The sequence below is a fragment of the Brassica oleracea genome, chromosome C3 (assembly GCF_000695525.1).
Source record: "Brassica oleracea var. oleracea cultivar TO1000 chromosome C3, BOL, whole genome shotgun sequence".
NCBI lineage: Eukaryota > Viridiplantae > Streptophyta > Magnoliopsida > Brassicales > Brassicaceae > Brassica > Brassica oleracea.
This window is the reverse complement of record NC_027750.1, coordinates 18396670-18412915: the sequence shown is the minus strand read 5'-3', so window position 1 is coordinate 18412915 and position 16246 is coordinate 18396670. Positions and strand designations below refer to the sequence as shown.

The window sequence follows — 16246 nt, the reverse complement described above, 5'->3', positions numbered from 1 at the left end:
ATAAAAATATAATAAAAGGTTGCAGTGATTTTAAAATAATTTAAAAATGCCATTTATATATTTAGACAGTTTGCTTGCGACATGTAATTTGAAAAGCAAGTAGTTATTTATACTTATCCTAATTTTACAATAAATTCCTTAATGCTAATATTTATTTTATTTTTTTTGTAATACTAATTTTGGTTATATACTATTGAAAGCCCTAAAATCAATCCACTTATAGTTAAATAAATACTCTCTCTCTCTCAAAATTAGAAATTCCGCAAATGAAAGTTAATGCAATAGATTAATTTTTTATATAACAAATGGTTATTCTAGTAGTCAAACTTGAGACGGTCTGGATAACCAGACCGAAATACAGCAACCAATGTAACAAAGCTTTCTATGAAACGACCTGTAGTTCTAGCTAAAAATCTGAGATTCTTTTTTTGCGTTCTTGGGATGTGAGAGATCTTGAAGTCCATTAAGCATATCAGTTGTTTTTATCGTCTACAATAATGTTGCAAAACGTGGCCAAACATGAAGCTCTTTTATCATCGCGATCAGATAATCCGTTCCGAAACTCTGACATGTGAATGCAATAGAGTAATTAAAAGACTGTACTTTGTATAGAGTAATTAAAAGACTGTACTTTGTATTAGTGAAACAAGTGGTTCCCTAGCACGTCAGGATAAATAGCTTTCTTTTGTTCATTAATTTTCAAAATAAATTATTTAGGTTTTTATTTCGAACCATTTTCAAGGTTGACAATTAGCTGGCCAAAATTGACATTCCTTTTACATAAAAGTATTTATTTTTAATAGAAATCACATTGGAAACTGCAAACGCAACCGCAGTCCCGTTCTCTCTCTCTCTCTCTCTGGACGTTGGAAGGTGAGCAAAGAAAAGAAACGTCTACCAATAGTCAGTCATATACTGAGTGGGCAGCTTAGGGTTTTGAAAAAATAAAACAAATTTGGGTTTGTTTTTTTGGATTCTATATACAACTCAAAAACTTTCTTCTGTTTTCATTGTCTTGTATTCTTTTTCTTATAAGGTAGAGAGAGAAGATTAAGAGTTTCCGAAAGCTGAATTGAGTTGCGGTGAAGCAATTCTCAGGTCTGTCTGTCATGTCTTTACTACTTCTTCTCATAAAAGAAAACACTTCTTGATCTAATCAAGTTCCCATCTCTGTTCACATCTCTTCATTCAAATAACTCTATATTTATGCACATGTATATCTGTCTATATATTGCAGATTCTAAGTTTATAATAAATCTTTCATCATGGGTCTTTCTCTTGCCTTTGCATGTCTCTTCACAAACTTAATTATCAAAATTATGAAAAGAAAAATAAATTAAATAAATATTTTTTCTCTTCTTCTGTTTGATATTGTCCCAAGAAGAACATGAGAATAAAAAGAGGGATCATAAGATTTATTTCGGTCATCAGAATAAGATTATGTTTATTTTGAAGTTTCTCGCATGTAGATCTCTGCAAGATTCTGTTTACTTTCTTGTCAGCTAAAGTTAAATGTTTTGGCTTCCAATTCCGCTGATTTTTTTTTTCATCCTCTTCTTGAAACTAATTAACATCTATCTCTCCCTCTCTCTCTAGTGTTTCTAAATTTCCTGTCAATAATGTTTACTTTTGTACTAACTTCAGTTTCATGTGCATCAGCGCCGTCTCAATTCTTCTTCAATATCAGTTTGATTTCTTTTTCTTTCCATATTTCTACTTTTGTATTATAGGTTAATTCTTTCTCAAAAAGTTCTGTTTAAAACAAACAAAATAATTAACTTTTCATACACCAGATTATAGATCAAATATTTTATAAAACACTTTTGTAAGTATGTATATTCCGGATCTAAAATCAAATTACGTATGTTCGTTTGCCTTTGGAGCCCGTTAAGCCTTTCAGATGTTAATTGGAGAGAGAGAGAGAGAGAGAGAGGGTGATATCGGTAGATAGTACAAGGGGTTGCTAAAAAAAAAGATAGTACAAGGGATGGAGCAAAATAAATTTTATCCGCGGTCCAAAAATTCATGTAACTAAAGTCGTCTGACTTCTCCGTATATCTTTTTATAATAATTCGTGACGAAATGTTTTTTTTTTATTATTTAATTCGTGATGAGAAGCTTTTTTGTGTGGATAAACTCCTGATGGAAAACTAATTGATAATACAAATTTTTGTGGTTTTTACTCTGTGAACACACACACATATATATATATATATATATATATATATTAATACGTGAGATCTGTAGAAACAAATCTAACAAGAAATACATGTAATACATATGATAATATCTGAACAAATTTCAAAGACTCTAGTTTCAGCTATTATCAAATCCAACAGATTCTTGTCTGTTCCTGAAATCAATCAAGAACATCCTTAATTTATTTTCCCAAGAAATTTGAATATAAAAAACTCTTTTTACTACCCATAAAACTGAGTCTGGTAAGTATTAAAATATATCAACTCAAACCCTAACTTTTTAAGGTTTTGTTTAGGTACACTACAATGTTATATTTTCTGGTATATATTATAATATATTTTGAAGTATATTAATCAATTGTGCATTTTGTTAAACAGTTTTACGTTATAAATAAAGTCTGAATTGGTCAATTCATGATGTCTTTACACAGTCATATATTTATAATCAATGTTTGGTGTTTAAAATGAAGGATTGGAAGAGGAAAAATAGAGATCAAGAGGATAGAGAACTCCACAAATCGACAAGTAACATTCTGCAAAAGAAGAAATGGACTTCTGAAGAAAGCTTATGAGCTTGCAGTCCTCTGCGATGCAGAGGTTGCCCTCATAGTCTTCTCAACTCGTGGCCGTCTCTACGAGTACGCGAATGACAAGTAAGCCATCTTTTTGTGTATATAAATGTGAAATAGTTAATTACAAGCATAACTGCATAAGGGTGCATTATAGTAGGATTTTTTTTTTGGGTGCATTAGATTTTGCATAATGTTATCAATAAATCAGAATTTGCATCTGTATTGATTGCATCAGTGTACCCGCAGGAAACGAATATGACTAATCTTAGCTAGGCCTTTTGCTAAGCGTAAATGATGTAATTTTTGTACTATTTGTATACATCACATGTATGGGTACTGTCTTGAAAACGTTGATGTAATGATAAAATATATAAGAAACTGAAATGCAAACATTAGACTTTCTAGGTGTACAATACGGGTTAAATCAGATTTTTAAGAAAATATATATAGACTATATTTTATGAACCAATACGAAATAACAGGACATACGATAATTTAACTTCAAGGGCCTCATGAATATAATTACATTGTACTCAAGTACTTTATGTGTATGCATATACATATAAATGGTGAGAAAATCGTGAGAGAGAGAGAGAGAGAGAGAGAACACCGCAGTGAATATATGCATAAATATTCTTATGTTCTTCAGTTTGTTTAGAAAGTTACAAAATGAATTGGATGGTTATTTTCGTGACAGCATAAGAGCAACCTTTGAGAGGTACAAGAACTCTTCGTCTGGTAACGCCAACACTCACTCTGTCCAAGAAATCAATGCCGCGGTTTTACTTTCTCTCCATCTCCCTACACTTATTTAACATCATTATGTAGATACGTATATGTTCTTACTTTGATGGTGCTTAAACTACAGTACTATCAACAAGAATCTGCTAAGCTGAGACAACAGATCCAAACGATTCAAAATTCCAACAGGTTAGCAGCTTTTTCAGGCATATTTATAAGTTATTACGTTATATCTATTGATTGTAACACGTTTTTTAATATATAATGTTGTTGGAATCTGATGGGAGACTCTTTGAGTGCCTTAAATGTCAAGGAACTAAAACAGGTTGAGAATCGCCTTGAGAAAGCCATCTCCAGGATCAGGTCCAAGAAGGTACGTAGCTAAAACATTTTAATAGTCTCTTATTTATAACCACTTTATATATACACATATTCTAAGTCTGCTTTGTGTTCTTGCAAGAAATAGCACGAGTTGCTTCTAGCCGAAATCGAGAACCTGCATAAAAGGGTAAGTATCACATACCTTTTTCCCAATATTTCTTGTGAAAATTCTTTGAATATGATATATTCTGCAGGAGATTAAGCTCGATAATGAGAGTATCTATCTCCGAACCAAGGTAAGAAAAAAAGAAGAACAATTAATTTGTTTGTTAATTCCCTAGTTACATCCATTAATCATCTATCTAACTTTATAAAAGTCATTAATATAGCTAATTGATATTTTTAATGACAGATAGCAGAAGTGGAGAGGTTTCAACAACACCATCATCAAATGGTTAGTGGTACGGAGATGACTGCGATCGAGGCCTTAGCCTCTCGCAATTACTTTGCTCATAACATTATGACTATTGGTTCTGGATCTGGAGCTGGCCATGGATGTTCTTACTCTGATCCCGACAAGAAAACTCATCTTGGATAATATCTTGGCGAAAACCGAGCTGCAGCAATAATGGATTATAATGCTTTGAGTTCTGAAAGTCATCTGCTCAGATATATCTCTACATAAAATATGTTCGGTAATATAATTATAACTCCAAAAGTACAATGAAGGTAATAGTCATGGTATCTGATTGATGATTTATCTGAAATTGTAGAACATAGCTATACATGTGACTAAGGAACATAATACTTTCCCTCTCTCTCTCTAAATATATTTTGCTCTCACCTCTCTCTAACCCTCTCGCTTTTCTTCTCTGTTTCCGGCAGCCGCCACCGTTGTGCGGCAGCCGGACCTTCGCCGTTTTTCTCGTTGTCTGTCTGTCGTTCCATCTCTGCCTCTCTTCTCTCCACGGTCGTCTTTGTTTCTCAGATCTTGGAGGCTGAAAGCAGATATGGGTTTACGTCATCGGTATTGCTTGAGGACGGCTTTTCCGATCGTCGTGTTCAACCTCCGTCCATATAGGTCTCTCCTGGTGGTTTTCCCGGTTGCTTGCTCTGAGCCTGTCCCGTTATTAATCTTGTTAATCGCTTGCATTGTGTTGATAGTGCTTGGTTTGTTGTTGTTCGTAGTTGTTCTCGGTTGTCTCGTTGTTGTTTACTTCCCCCTAGTAATTCTCCTCGAAAATAGAAATTGATATAATATTTAAGGTAGTATCTTTCTCAGGCCTCCTGATCTCATAAGAAGATAGTTTTTTTGAATTCTAGTCATATCTTTCTCTATTTCTGCTTTTGTTTTCTTGAACGAATGTTAAAATTATTATAAAAAACCACTTGTGCATCTAGTGCAGCAAGTTTAGAAGTTTTTGATTGTGTTGCAAAACATATTTTTATATCGTATAAAACCAAAAGAGAAGAGAATCGGTGAGATTTTCTCCTCTCTTACTCAACAGGCTGCACTTTCTAGAACTGTCTCCTCTATAAGCCTCCCCACTGCTAGCGGCAGCATTGTGCTTCTCCATGTCTATGCACATTGGAGGGCATATCGAATAAAGAAAAGTTTTGTGCTTCTCCTTATCCACGATTATGGAATGATATTGTGCCAATTTGTTGTGTAGCTTCTCTGCATTATTTTCTTAAGCATCTCCTATACCTGGGATGAGTGGGAACATTCGAAAAAGAGATGGTTTCCTGACTTGACAGAGCTGTGACAGAATACACAGGTTGAATCAACACCTATACTCCGTTTGCTCACCCAATCCATGGTCGAGAGTGTCCAACATTATGATCCAAAGTATAAAATAATACTCTGATGTAGCCTATGAGAACCAAACTCCCTTTCGTCCAAAGTCCAAACACATTGTGATCGATCATCCCTCAGTTGTTTCCAAGTCTCTTGTATTGGGATATATTGAATTATGTTATAGTTATAGATAAAAATTGAAAATGTTTCTTATTAGTTTTAGGGTTTTGTATATGTAGTCTATAGGTCTCTTTGCAAAGAGTAACAAAAAATCCAACCTTTGCTCTAATACCATATGAGCTCTGAAATTTCTATGTATTATTTCTTGTTCCCCTTTACAAAGAGACCTCTTGGCTATATATATACAAAACCCTAAAACTAATGAAGAATATTTACAATCTTAGTCTATAACTATTGCATAATTTCAATATATCCCAATATCTTGTTTTGAAAATTCTTCCTTGAAAGTTGACGCCCGATTTTCCTTTTTCATAAGTCCTTATCGTCAACATAGCTTCTCTGTTTTGCCTCTCTAAAAACAAGATCAGAGTTTTGCCTCTTCGCCGCTGGCCATTGCCGGAGCTGAGAGAAGGCTTCTTCTCTCCATTTTCCTTTTTTTTTATTATAAATTTTCGGAGGTGCGACAAGGAGGTTTGTGGTGCATGTTCGAATCCGAAGCCCCTTCTCCTTCTCCGGCCGTGTGAGGTGTGGAGTCCGGAGGAGCGGCTACAAAACAGCTGAAGCTTTGGAAGCGAACACAGATCTGGGTTCTTCCTCTTCACGTGCTAGAGTGCTAGAGGACGGTGAGATCGAAGCGGTGGAGGTCGTGATGAACAGCTTCGGGTATAGATGGGCATGGAGGGAAAACGGCGAGAGATAGGGATGGTCCGCTGTTGAAGGCAATGAGAAGATACGGACGATATAAGCCACCCTCTCTAAGACCTCATTAACCCCACTCTCTTAACTGGGGTTCTTAGGCGAATTCTTAGCTTCGCCTAAGCGACGGTTCTTATCTTTTCTTATATTTTAACTCAGAAAAGTTAAGAACCGTCTCTTAAATAAGAGATATAAGAGCTGTCTCTTAGCCGAAAAATATAAAAAAAAAAACAAAACCAAAAAAATGTCAAATCATAAGTTAAAAACCCCCGGCTAAAAAACCGGGGTTAATCATGCCCTAAGGTTTTCACTGCATGATTCTGGTTTAATCCGGTTTTGCTTTTCGGTTCTAATTGATATGTAACCAATAAAACATTTGGCCGCTATAGGGATTTTAGAAATGTAAATATAATTTTATTTAAAAAAAAACCCAGCTCCTCTGTTTTTCGCTAACATACCCAATCTTTCTTTCCATTACATTCAGAATAACAAAGCGATGAGGGCATCATTATTGCAAGTCCTTGTGCTTAGGTCCTTAATATATATATATATGTATATGTATATATTATATATACGTATATAATATATACATATACATATATGTGTATTAAGGACCCAAAAACACAAAGACTTGCAATAATGATGTTCTGAGAACGTATCCTTTGCGTTCATCGCTTCTTCCACTATAGAACATTTCTGAATACCCAAGTCAATTCTACCTCAGTCCCCTAAGATCTCATACATCACACCTATCTCAGACCAATGTTCGTACCAGAATGAAGTATGACTACCATCAGGGTTGTGTACCAGAATGAAGTATGTCTCTACCATAAGGGGTGTAGGAAGCTACTTTTTTAAAAAAAAATTGTTTTGCTTAAGTAAAATCTGTATTGACCTGACCCTACTAAAAAGTCAAATTTGACCCCACAAAAATAATTATTAAACATTAAAGATAAAATTTAATTATACAACTAAAATATTTATATTTTTTTATCTTTAAAAATTTAGATTTATACTAGTTTTACCCGCATTTTTTTATTGTTACAAAAAAATTATGGGGGTGATTGGTTGAGCTGCAACCGCAGAAAATTTACTTTAGAATTTAGTCTGTATAATTTTTTTATTTAGCTTTAAGGGATGTACATTTAAAATTTTCTACAGCTAAAAAGATGAGCTTTAGAAAATAAGACTCTTACATTTATTTTTATTTTTGGCTGTAGTTTTATTTTTTTGGTTGTACCTTTAAAAACCAATATAAAGCATGATTGGTGGTTTTTAAGGCTGTAAATAAAAATTAAAGCTAAAGTCATTTCCTACATCACAACCAATCACCCCCTATAACTACGGTACAAGAAAAAAAAATTCTTGAACCCGATACAAAAAATTTCTGGCTCCGCCACTGTCTACCATTGCCAATTTTCTTTTTATGAAATTTTTTGGCAATGGTTCTTAACTTTAAAATCTTCTTCCACATCTAATATTCTTGACATGTTTTCTCGCTTAATTCCCTGAAACGATTCCTCTTAATCAATTTCAAATACACACATGGCCGGTTTAACATTGTTATGAGTCATATGACAATTTTTTTTACTCATTAAGATTTATATTTATATAATTTCAAAACTGCTTTTAAAATTTAATCAGTAATATTCTGTATATTTCGTGATAAAAATAAAATTATATACATATCAAATATATTTGTGCCCTTTTCAATTTTATTTATTTTTTTTCTTTATAAAACTATAGATTTACAAAAAAAATCTGAACCCCTTAACTATTAATATACGAGGAACAAGGAATTGGACCGGAACGTCGAGAGAATTCTCCAAAGAAGCTTCAAACCATTAACAGATTCACTTCTTCAAGCGGCTTCATTCCCAAACCACTCTCGCTTTTCAACTTACAAACATTACACCATGCTACTTTCGCCCATGTGATTTTCAATTCTGGATCCCTACTCTTCAGTCCCCTGAGAACTTATGCTAAGAATATACGAACTACCTTCTTCTTCTTTTTTTTTGTTTTTGTTTAAGATCTATGAAATTAACAGCTTCTTCTAATAACCAAAAAAATGTTTGTAAAGCATTACTCCTTCACAATTTTACTATACAGTAGAAACTCTATAAATTAATACTCGATAAATTAATAAACATGGTAAATTGATAAATTTTTCCGGTTCCAAATTAGACCGGTGTAAAATATGACATAATTCGATAAAATGATAAGATAATAATATTTAAAAAACTCCTAGATAAATATATGGTCCCATTGAAATCATAAATTAATAATTACGATATATATAAATTTTGTATATACATAAGTAAAGAATTTTATTCCTTATTAATCTTTAAAATTAATTGTATCTCTAAATTTTATTTTTCATTTCAATATTTTGGTGTAACTTTATCGAATTACATATAAAAACTCATTTTTATACTTCCATATGTATTCAACATACATAAAATGTATCAAATAATCTCATAAAATAGATAAAATTTAAATCTATAAAGTTTTAACTAATATATAATATTATGAAATAAAATAAAATAAGTCTAAAAATGTAAATTTTCTTTAAATTAATAACTTTATAAATTAATAAATTATCATAGTCCGAACATTATTTATAGAGTTTTTATTATAGATACTAGGATTTGGATTCCCGCGGTTCGCGGGGGAAATAATACTAACTTTAAATGCAATTTACAATTTCTTTGGTTTCAAAGGTTAACACAATTACAAAAAAAAAGAACTGACATATACTGCAAACAACATACTCGTTAGGTTGTAAATGAACCAATATACGGTTTTTATTCCCACTTTATCCAGGACGGGGTAGTCTATGAGGGACTGTACATTGGTTAGCTTCATGTGTCCAACAACATCTACATTATTCGATTTGGCTTCAAAATCTTCATATAAGTGGAACCTGAACATGTCTGTCATTAAACTGTGATCAGCAACGATTTTGATGAGGATGTAAGTGGTTCCCGGTTTGAGGTGAGGTTGGTATCTTGGAGCACGATTTGATGAGCTGAACCCTTTCTGTTCAAAGATCATAAAGGAGAAATTTTGACAAAGAATCTGATGGCAGGTAAGATTTAGAAATCAAATCTCATACCTGCTCTTCAATAAGAACCAGTTTTCGCAGTGTTTCTAGCCTCCCAGAAGTGGATTAAATGGGAACTTAGATCAGTCCCTGAGATGTCTCCAGAAAAACAGAGAAATGGAGAATTGCTGCTGGATTTTTCCGATCTCATCCCCATTGCCTGATGTGGTTGCATGGAGCTTGAAGAACGTGCTTCGAGCTTTGTACGGAGAAGGGATTTATATAATGAGAGAAACAAAGGGAGTTGGAACGATCACATTGAAAGAATAAAGGAGATAGTTTAATGAGTAGTAGTAGTGGTGGAGGCGAATTAGCTACATGGAAAGGAAGAGTTACAGACGTCATATTTTCAGGTGGGTTTGATACTAAGAAGGTGAAGCTAAGGAGGCACATGAAGGTGAAGGACGAGCCCTTGCTGTCGGCTAATTTAGGACCTGACTGGTGTAACCGCAGCGGTTGCGGCGGTTTGCAGATGCGGGTGGTTGCGATTTTAAGCGATTTTAAGCGATTTTAAGAGATTTGTACGACTGGTACGGCGGTTAGAAATTGGTGCATTTGCGGGATATTTATGATTGGTTAACCACCAAATACAACAACAGTTAAATAATTAATTAACAATATTTATATTTTATATAATTATAAAAATCTTATACATCATAATATTATAATTAATATAAATATTATATTTTTAAAAATATATTTTTAAATTTTTAAAAATTATAGAAAATGTTTTTATTTTTAAAATTTATAATATAAATTAGAATATAATAGATATATTTTAATGTTTCTATTATTTCAATTTAAAATTTATTTTTATTTTTTATTTTTATTTTTGTAGTTCTATTGTTTTTTTTTTTAAAAAAATTTATATTTGCGCAACCGCAAACGCTAGCTGGAACCAGATTTTGAATTTAAGAGGTTTAGAGCAGTTTGAAACGGTTTAGTGCAGTGTGAGTGATTGTTGCAAAAAGCCAACAACCGCTAACAACCGCAAAAACTACGTGGGAAACCAGTCATGATTCCCTTAGTCTGAGGAAGAACCTCGGTTTTGCTTTATAGTGGTCCAATTCCTGTTATTATTAGCCTATGGTTTCTTGCAAAAAAAAAGTTGGCCCAATATCTTATTTGTGACATGGCAAGTGACTATGGAATAATATATTATGATTGGATGATTTTTTAATCCTACATGGACACTCTCTCATTTAACCAATAAAAACTTTTAGTATTGTTAGATGCCCATAAGCCCATGTTCTAAAAAGTTTAAAACCCTAAATTTATATCCCTATATATATATATATATATATTGTAGCCTATGGAATAAGAACAAGAACAACCCCCTCCTACTTTTTCTTCACAGCGGAAAAGATAAAAATGAGTAGTTTTTTCTTTGTTTTTCTGTTAATTATTGCCTTGTTTGCAGGATTGAGCGAAGCTAGCTGTCCTAAACAAGTTTTAGCATTTCAAAACAGCTTTGCTTCTAGTCATGATACCCTCCAAGTCCATTGCAAATCTGGAGACGACGATCTAGGAGTGCACTTCGTAAAATTCGGTGATCCTGTATACAGTATTAGATTTGGAGATAATATATTTAAAGGGACATATTGGGATTGTTTCATACAACATGGGCCTAAAATGGAGTATTTTCTAAACTTTAGAGCATACACATCAGGACCTTCTCGTAGATGTGGTCAATTGCACACATGGATTGCCAAAGAAGATGGTATTTACTTTTCGGAAAATGGTAAGCCTGAGGAAAAAACATTTGACTGGACTAAAGTATAATAGTTGTTCGTCTAAATAAGTTGTACTTTTGCAATTTGATCAGTACATCAATAAAGATTACTTTCATTTCCAGCTTTCCATATTATCACAAAGACTGTTATTTTTTCTGAACAGAAAATTATAAATTATATTTGATAAATTAACAAACACAAGGTATTAATAAGTTTAAAGCAGTTTCAAATTGGGTCGAATAAAAATATGATGCAATACAATAGAATAAAAGACAACAAATTGTAGAAAATTGTAGAAATTTTTTTTAGAAAATCTTCTATAAACATACACCCCATTAATATATTAAACTGATAATTATATATATAGTTTATATGGATAAAAACAAGTAAACAAAATATAAAAGATTGTGTTATTGGTTTTTATTAAATTCATCTTTAATTTTCTCAACACTTGAAAACATTTTGATGATATTGTATCAAACTACTTCTTAAACACACTTATAATATATGTTACATATATCATATACATCAAATAATATTAAATAAATAATTAAAAAATTAATGTATATATTTTAATCAATAGATTAACTTAAAAATAATTATTTTCTATAAAATATAGGTTTAAATATATATATATATATATATATATATATATATATTTAATAAAAATATGTTGATTAATAATTTTATAAATGAGTAAGATTTTATAATTTATATAATTAATGTATAGAGTTTTACAGTACTAGCGTACAAGCTAATTTCGTGGATCAGTTCTTTAATATTTTTAAATTTAGTATATATAAATGAAAAAAAAGTTTTTTGGTGTAAATGCTAACTTTATTATCAAAATTTTAAAATTTTGACGAAAATTACGTAAGACATTAGTAGAAGGAAAGACCAAAAGAAAAAAAACTAAACACATAAGAAGAAAAGAAGAAGCAACATTGGACCCAAGGGACAGTTAAGTATTAAAACACGAGCAACCAAGACGCTAGCAGAAGAAAGAGTTTGGCTGATAACATGTTCATTGCCAAATGGGATCGCCGCCTTTGATAATACATAAGACCACGCTCGGTAGATGTCGGCTTGCCCAAAGTGCTACTCCAACAGATTGACGACGAACCCACGCAGCTTTGCACAGAACCGGCCTAAGAGAAACTGCACCACCAACCACCACCGGTAGAGGAGACAGAGACCCAAGAGCTAAAGAGCTCAACCTGCAATAAGAGCTCTTTTGCGCCAACCGGGTTGTCCCCAAATAACCACTAATGCCACACTTATTTTGCTCGACTTCAGAAAGAACTGCGAGCATGAGCAAGAAGATGGGTTGCGATGAGAGCCACATTCTAGATTGCTCTCCGAGACATGCAAAATAGAGAGAAGATCTGTGAGATATCAAACAAAGTCGTACATTGAAAGTTTAGACAAGAAGTGTCTAATATATATATATATATATAAAGATGTTCAATTCTAATTAGTACGATGCCTTTTAGGAAGGAGCCCAAAAGTGAATCCATGTGGGTCAGTCTCTTAGACCCAAAGTAGACAATATTGTACTAATCAGACAATAAAGAGTTGGACATGGGCTTTGATAAATCCTAACAATAGGTATCAGAGCGGCATGAGGAAGAACTGCAAGAAGACCAAAATACCATTCGAGTAGGAATGAAACCTCCGATGTTGTGGGAAAGAAGATGAGTGTGATCCTTAGTTTGAGGGAAGAATGTGTGCTATCAAACAAAGTAGCATATTGAAAGTTTAGACAAGGAGTGTCTAATATATAAAGAGACATATTCTCTTAAGCAAGGTATCAAAACTCCGAGACTAAACGGAGAGCCAAAACCCTGCCTTGCGCTCACATCGAGAACCAATGGAAGCTCCATAATGCCTCTCCTGAGAAACAACAACGAAGGAGACCGCTGAGAACCCGAAAAGAAGGTAAGGAAGAAACACCACCCAAAAGCGGCGAAGACCAGGAAGACAAAACAGAAGCGGCTGACGGAAGATCCTAAAATCGCAGATCATAGACGGCCCAACCCATGATCACTTCACACCCGCACATGAAAAACACCGTGGCACAGCTACCACACGGAAACTTGGACCAACACACACATGTCTCCGGAAAAAAATCTCTGAAGTGCCGCCTGGATAGAATAAGAGGGAGATACCACCACTCAACACCGAACAATGGAAGAGCTACAGCGACAATGGGACACTCCAACTCTAAACAAGAGCTTGAACGACAAGCCCATCAGATCTGAAGGGAGGAGTCACACAAACCTAGTTTCGCGCTGACACAGCACCGACGAGGGAGTAGATTGAGAGAGTTGAAAACCTCAACCACTCGCCATTGCCAAACACTAAAAACCGACTCCGGTGACCTACAGCCCACCCTGCATCGCCATAACTATAGATCAGAGACCAACAACCGCAGATCTACTTTTCCCCAGAGGAGACTAAGAGCAACCGCAACGGACCACCTTCCACAGTGCCAAGCATATCAACGGAGAAGAGAAACATAAGTGAACCAGAGCAAGACCAAATCGATCATTTTTCCCAATACTGAGAAGATGATCTAGCTGTTTCGTCCCATTATTTAGCATCTTCAAACTTTTATGGGTTTCCTAATTTGAGAACTAACCTATCGTGCTTCTTCTTCTTTCTCTGAAGCATACTTAAGCGCTTCAGCAACTTGAGCTTTTTCTAACTTGGTTTTCTCCTTTGCCAAATCTGAATTCACCTCAACTAGCTTGAGCCAATTCTCATACAACTACTCATAATTCCCAGCGAAGCTTCCATCATCATCATCATCATCATTACTTCCAGAATCATAATCACCTCCACATGAAGATACTGAAACAGACGCTAATGCTGATCCTGCCGCAGATTGTCTCAGAACCAGTATTCAAAGTTGTGAACGCCACAAGGTTCTTTAGCTGCTCATCATCATCTGAATCAGTATCAGAATCACTCTTGTCATCCCTCTTCTTGTTTTATCTTTGCAAATTTGCACATTCTAACCGAACATGCCCAAACTTTTTGCACTTGTTGCATCGTCACTACAAGAAAACATAACCTTAACGAGGGCGGTTTTCCTCGTTATTTCGTCGTAAAAGAGGTTTTACGACGAAATAGCGAGGAAGCGCGTTTGCTCGTTACTCGTCCGTCGTAACACATATTTCCTCGCTAATTCGTCGTAACTTAGCGAGGAATATATTTCGTCGTAAAGACGAAGTAGGGCGATTTGTCGTAAAGACCACGTCAATATTCCACGCAAGGACGTCGCTACAATTCCTCGTAAATACCTCGAAATGAGTTCCTCGTAACCTACACGTAAATACCTTGAAAGAGTTTCCTCGCAAATGTCCAACAAGCGAACTTTCGCTTTCGCGTTAAACTTCTTCCTCACCCTCTTAGTGATCCCCAAGGCCCAATTATATTTTTGCTGTTGGAAAAAATAAATTAACAATTAGTTTTTTAGAAAGTATATATATAAATCATGAAAAAATTAAAATATATATAATTAATTAATAGAAACTTACAGCGTAAATTTTGAACCACGTCTTTCTGACGTAGTGAGGCGTCTTACTCCAGTTTGGATGTGGCATGGAGAAGTAACCCTTGATCGTGTCGGTTACGTCCGATGCAAGACATCCGTCAACCCCTCACCTGGAAAATACAAATTTAAAATATAAATTATTTTTTAATGTTATAAAAGATATTTAAACGAATTAAAAAAATTAATGCAACATACCACAACGTTCCGTCCGGTCGGTCTGGGTCGATGACTGGTAAACCTTCTCTGCCTGGCAGACTGAGAATGTCCTCTACCGTGTACTGCGAGTAAGGAGCACTCGGAGGCACCATCAAATCAGGATGAATATCGGCGGCCATCGGAGGTGCCATCGGAGGAGGCACAGGAGGAGGCATCGGAGGAGGCACATGAGGAGCCGATGGTGCAGTAGAAGAAGTAGACCCAGAGACTCTCTGAGTGTACTGAGTCTCGGGGACAGTCTCCTGGCCCGAAGAACTGGGAGCGGAAGAAGAGGCCTGGTCTAAACGACTACCCGGCTCACCGAAGATCTCTCTGTAATGGGCAGTAAGTCTTCCTTTTCGAACCTGGGAAAAAAATGAAATTTTTAAAATTAACATCAACAATATATTTCCCAATATTATCCACATAATCAACACTAAACAACATAAAATCCACAAACCTATCTAAATTCCCTATACTAACCACCTAATCTATCCTAAACTAACCAAATTAGAGAGGAATCAGAGAGGCTTACCATTGCTACGAAATGGAGAGGAAGTAGAGAGGAAAGAAAGAGTGAGCGCTCGGGTGTATATATAAGATTACATATCGTCGCAAATTCCTCGTAAGTTTACGACGAAATAGCGAGCAGTTACAAAGGCCCGTCTTTTTTTTACGAGGAAATTGCGAGGAATCACAAAGGCCAGTGTTTTTTTTTTACGAGGTATTAACGACGATTTAGCTTACGTGGAATTAACGAGGCTTGCTTTCCTATAAATATACCCACAACTCTCATTCGCAAACCACACACAAACTCCCAAATCACACCTTATCTCAAATCACATTCCTCAGCAAAATCCTATTCAAATTATAAATATTTGAAAAAAAAGGAAAAGGAGAAGATACTAGAATTCATGTGGGCGAGACTTACGTATTATAATTGCTGGAAGTCTTGCCACATGTTATTCTGGTATTTTGATCCTTTTCCCTTTTTTCTAGTTTTTACACTACGAGGTATTTACGACGATTTCTGCTTACGTGGAATTAACGGGTTTATGTATAAATTCGTTTACGTGGTCTTTACGACAATTTATGCTTACGTGGAATTAACGAGTGTTTTGTTTAAATCATTTTACGTGGTAGTTAC

At 34.5% G+C, this 16246-nt stretch overlaps 1 protein-coding gene across 1 annotated transcript; it reads left to right on the top strand.

Moving 5' to 3' along the window:
- Window positions 1-1922: 1922 nt before the first annotated feature.
- On the top strand, window positions 1923-4654 carry LOC106332852 (agamous-like MADS-box protein AGL11). The gene is made up of 8 exons (XM_013771345.1): window positions 1923-2027; window positions 2669-2851; window positions 3468-3549; window positions 3639-3700; window positions 3785-3884; window positions 3978-4019; window positions 4087-4128; window positions 4245-4654. Coding segments are annotated over exons 1-8 (699 nt in total). The 5' UTR covers window positions 1923-2025; the 3' UTR covers window positions 4431-4654.
- The last annotated feature ends 11592 nt before the right edge of the window (window positions 4655-16246 follow it).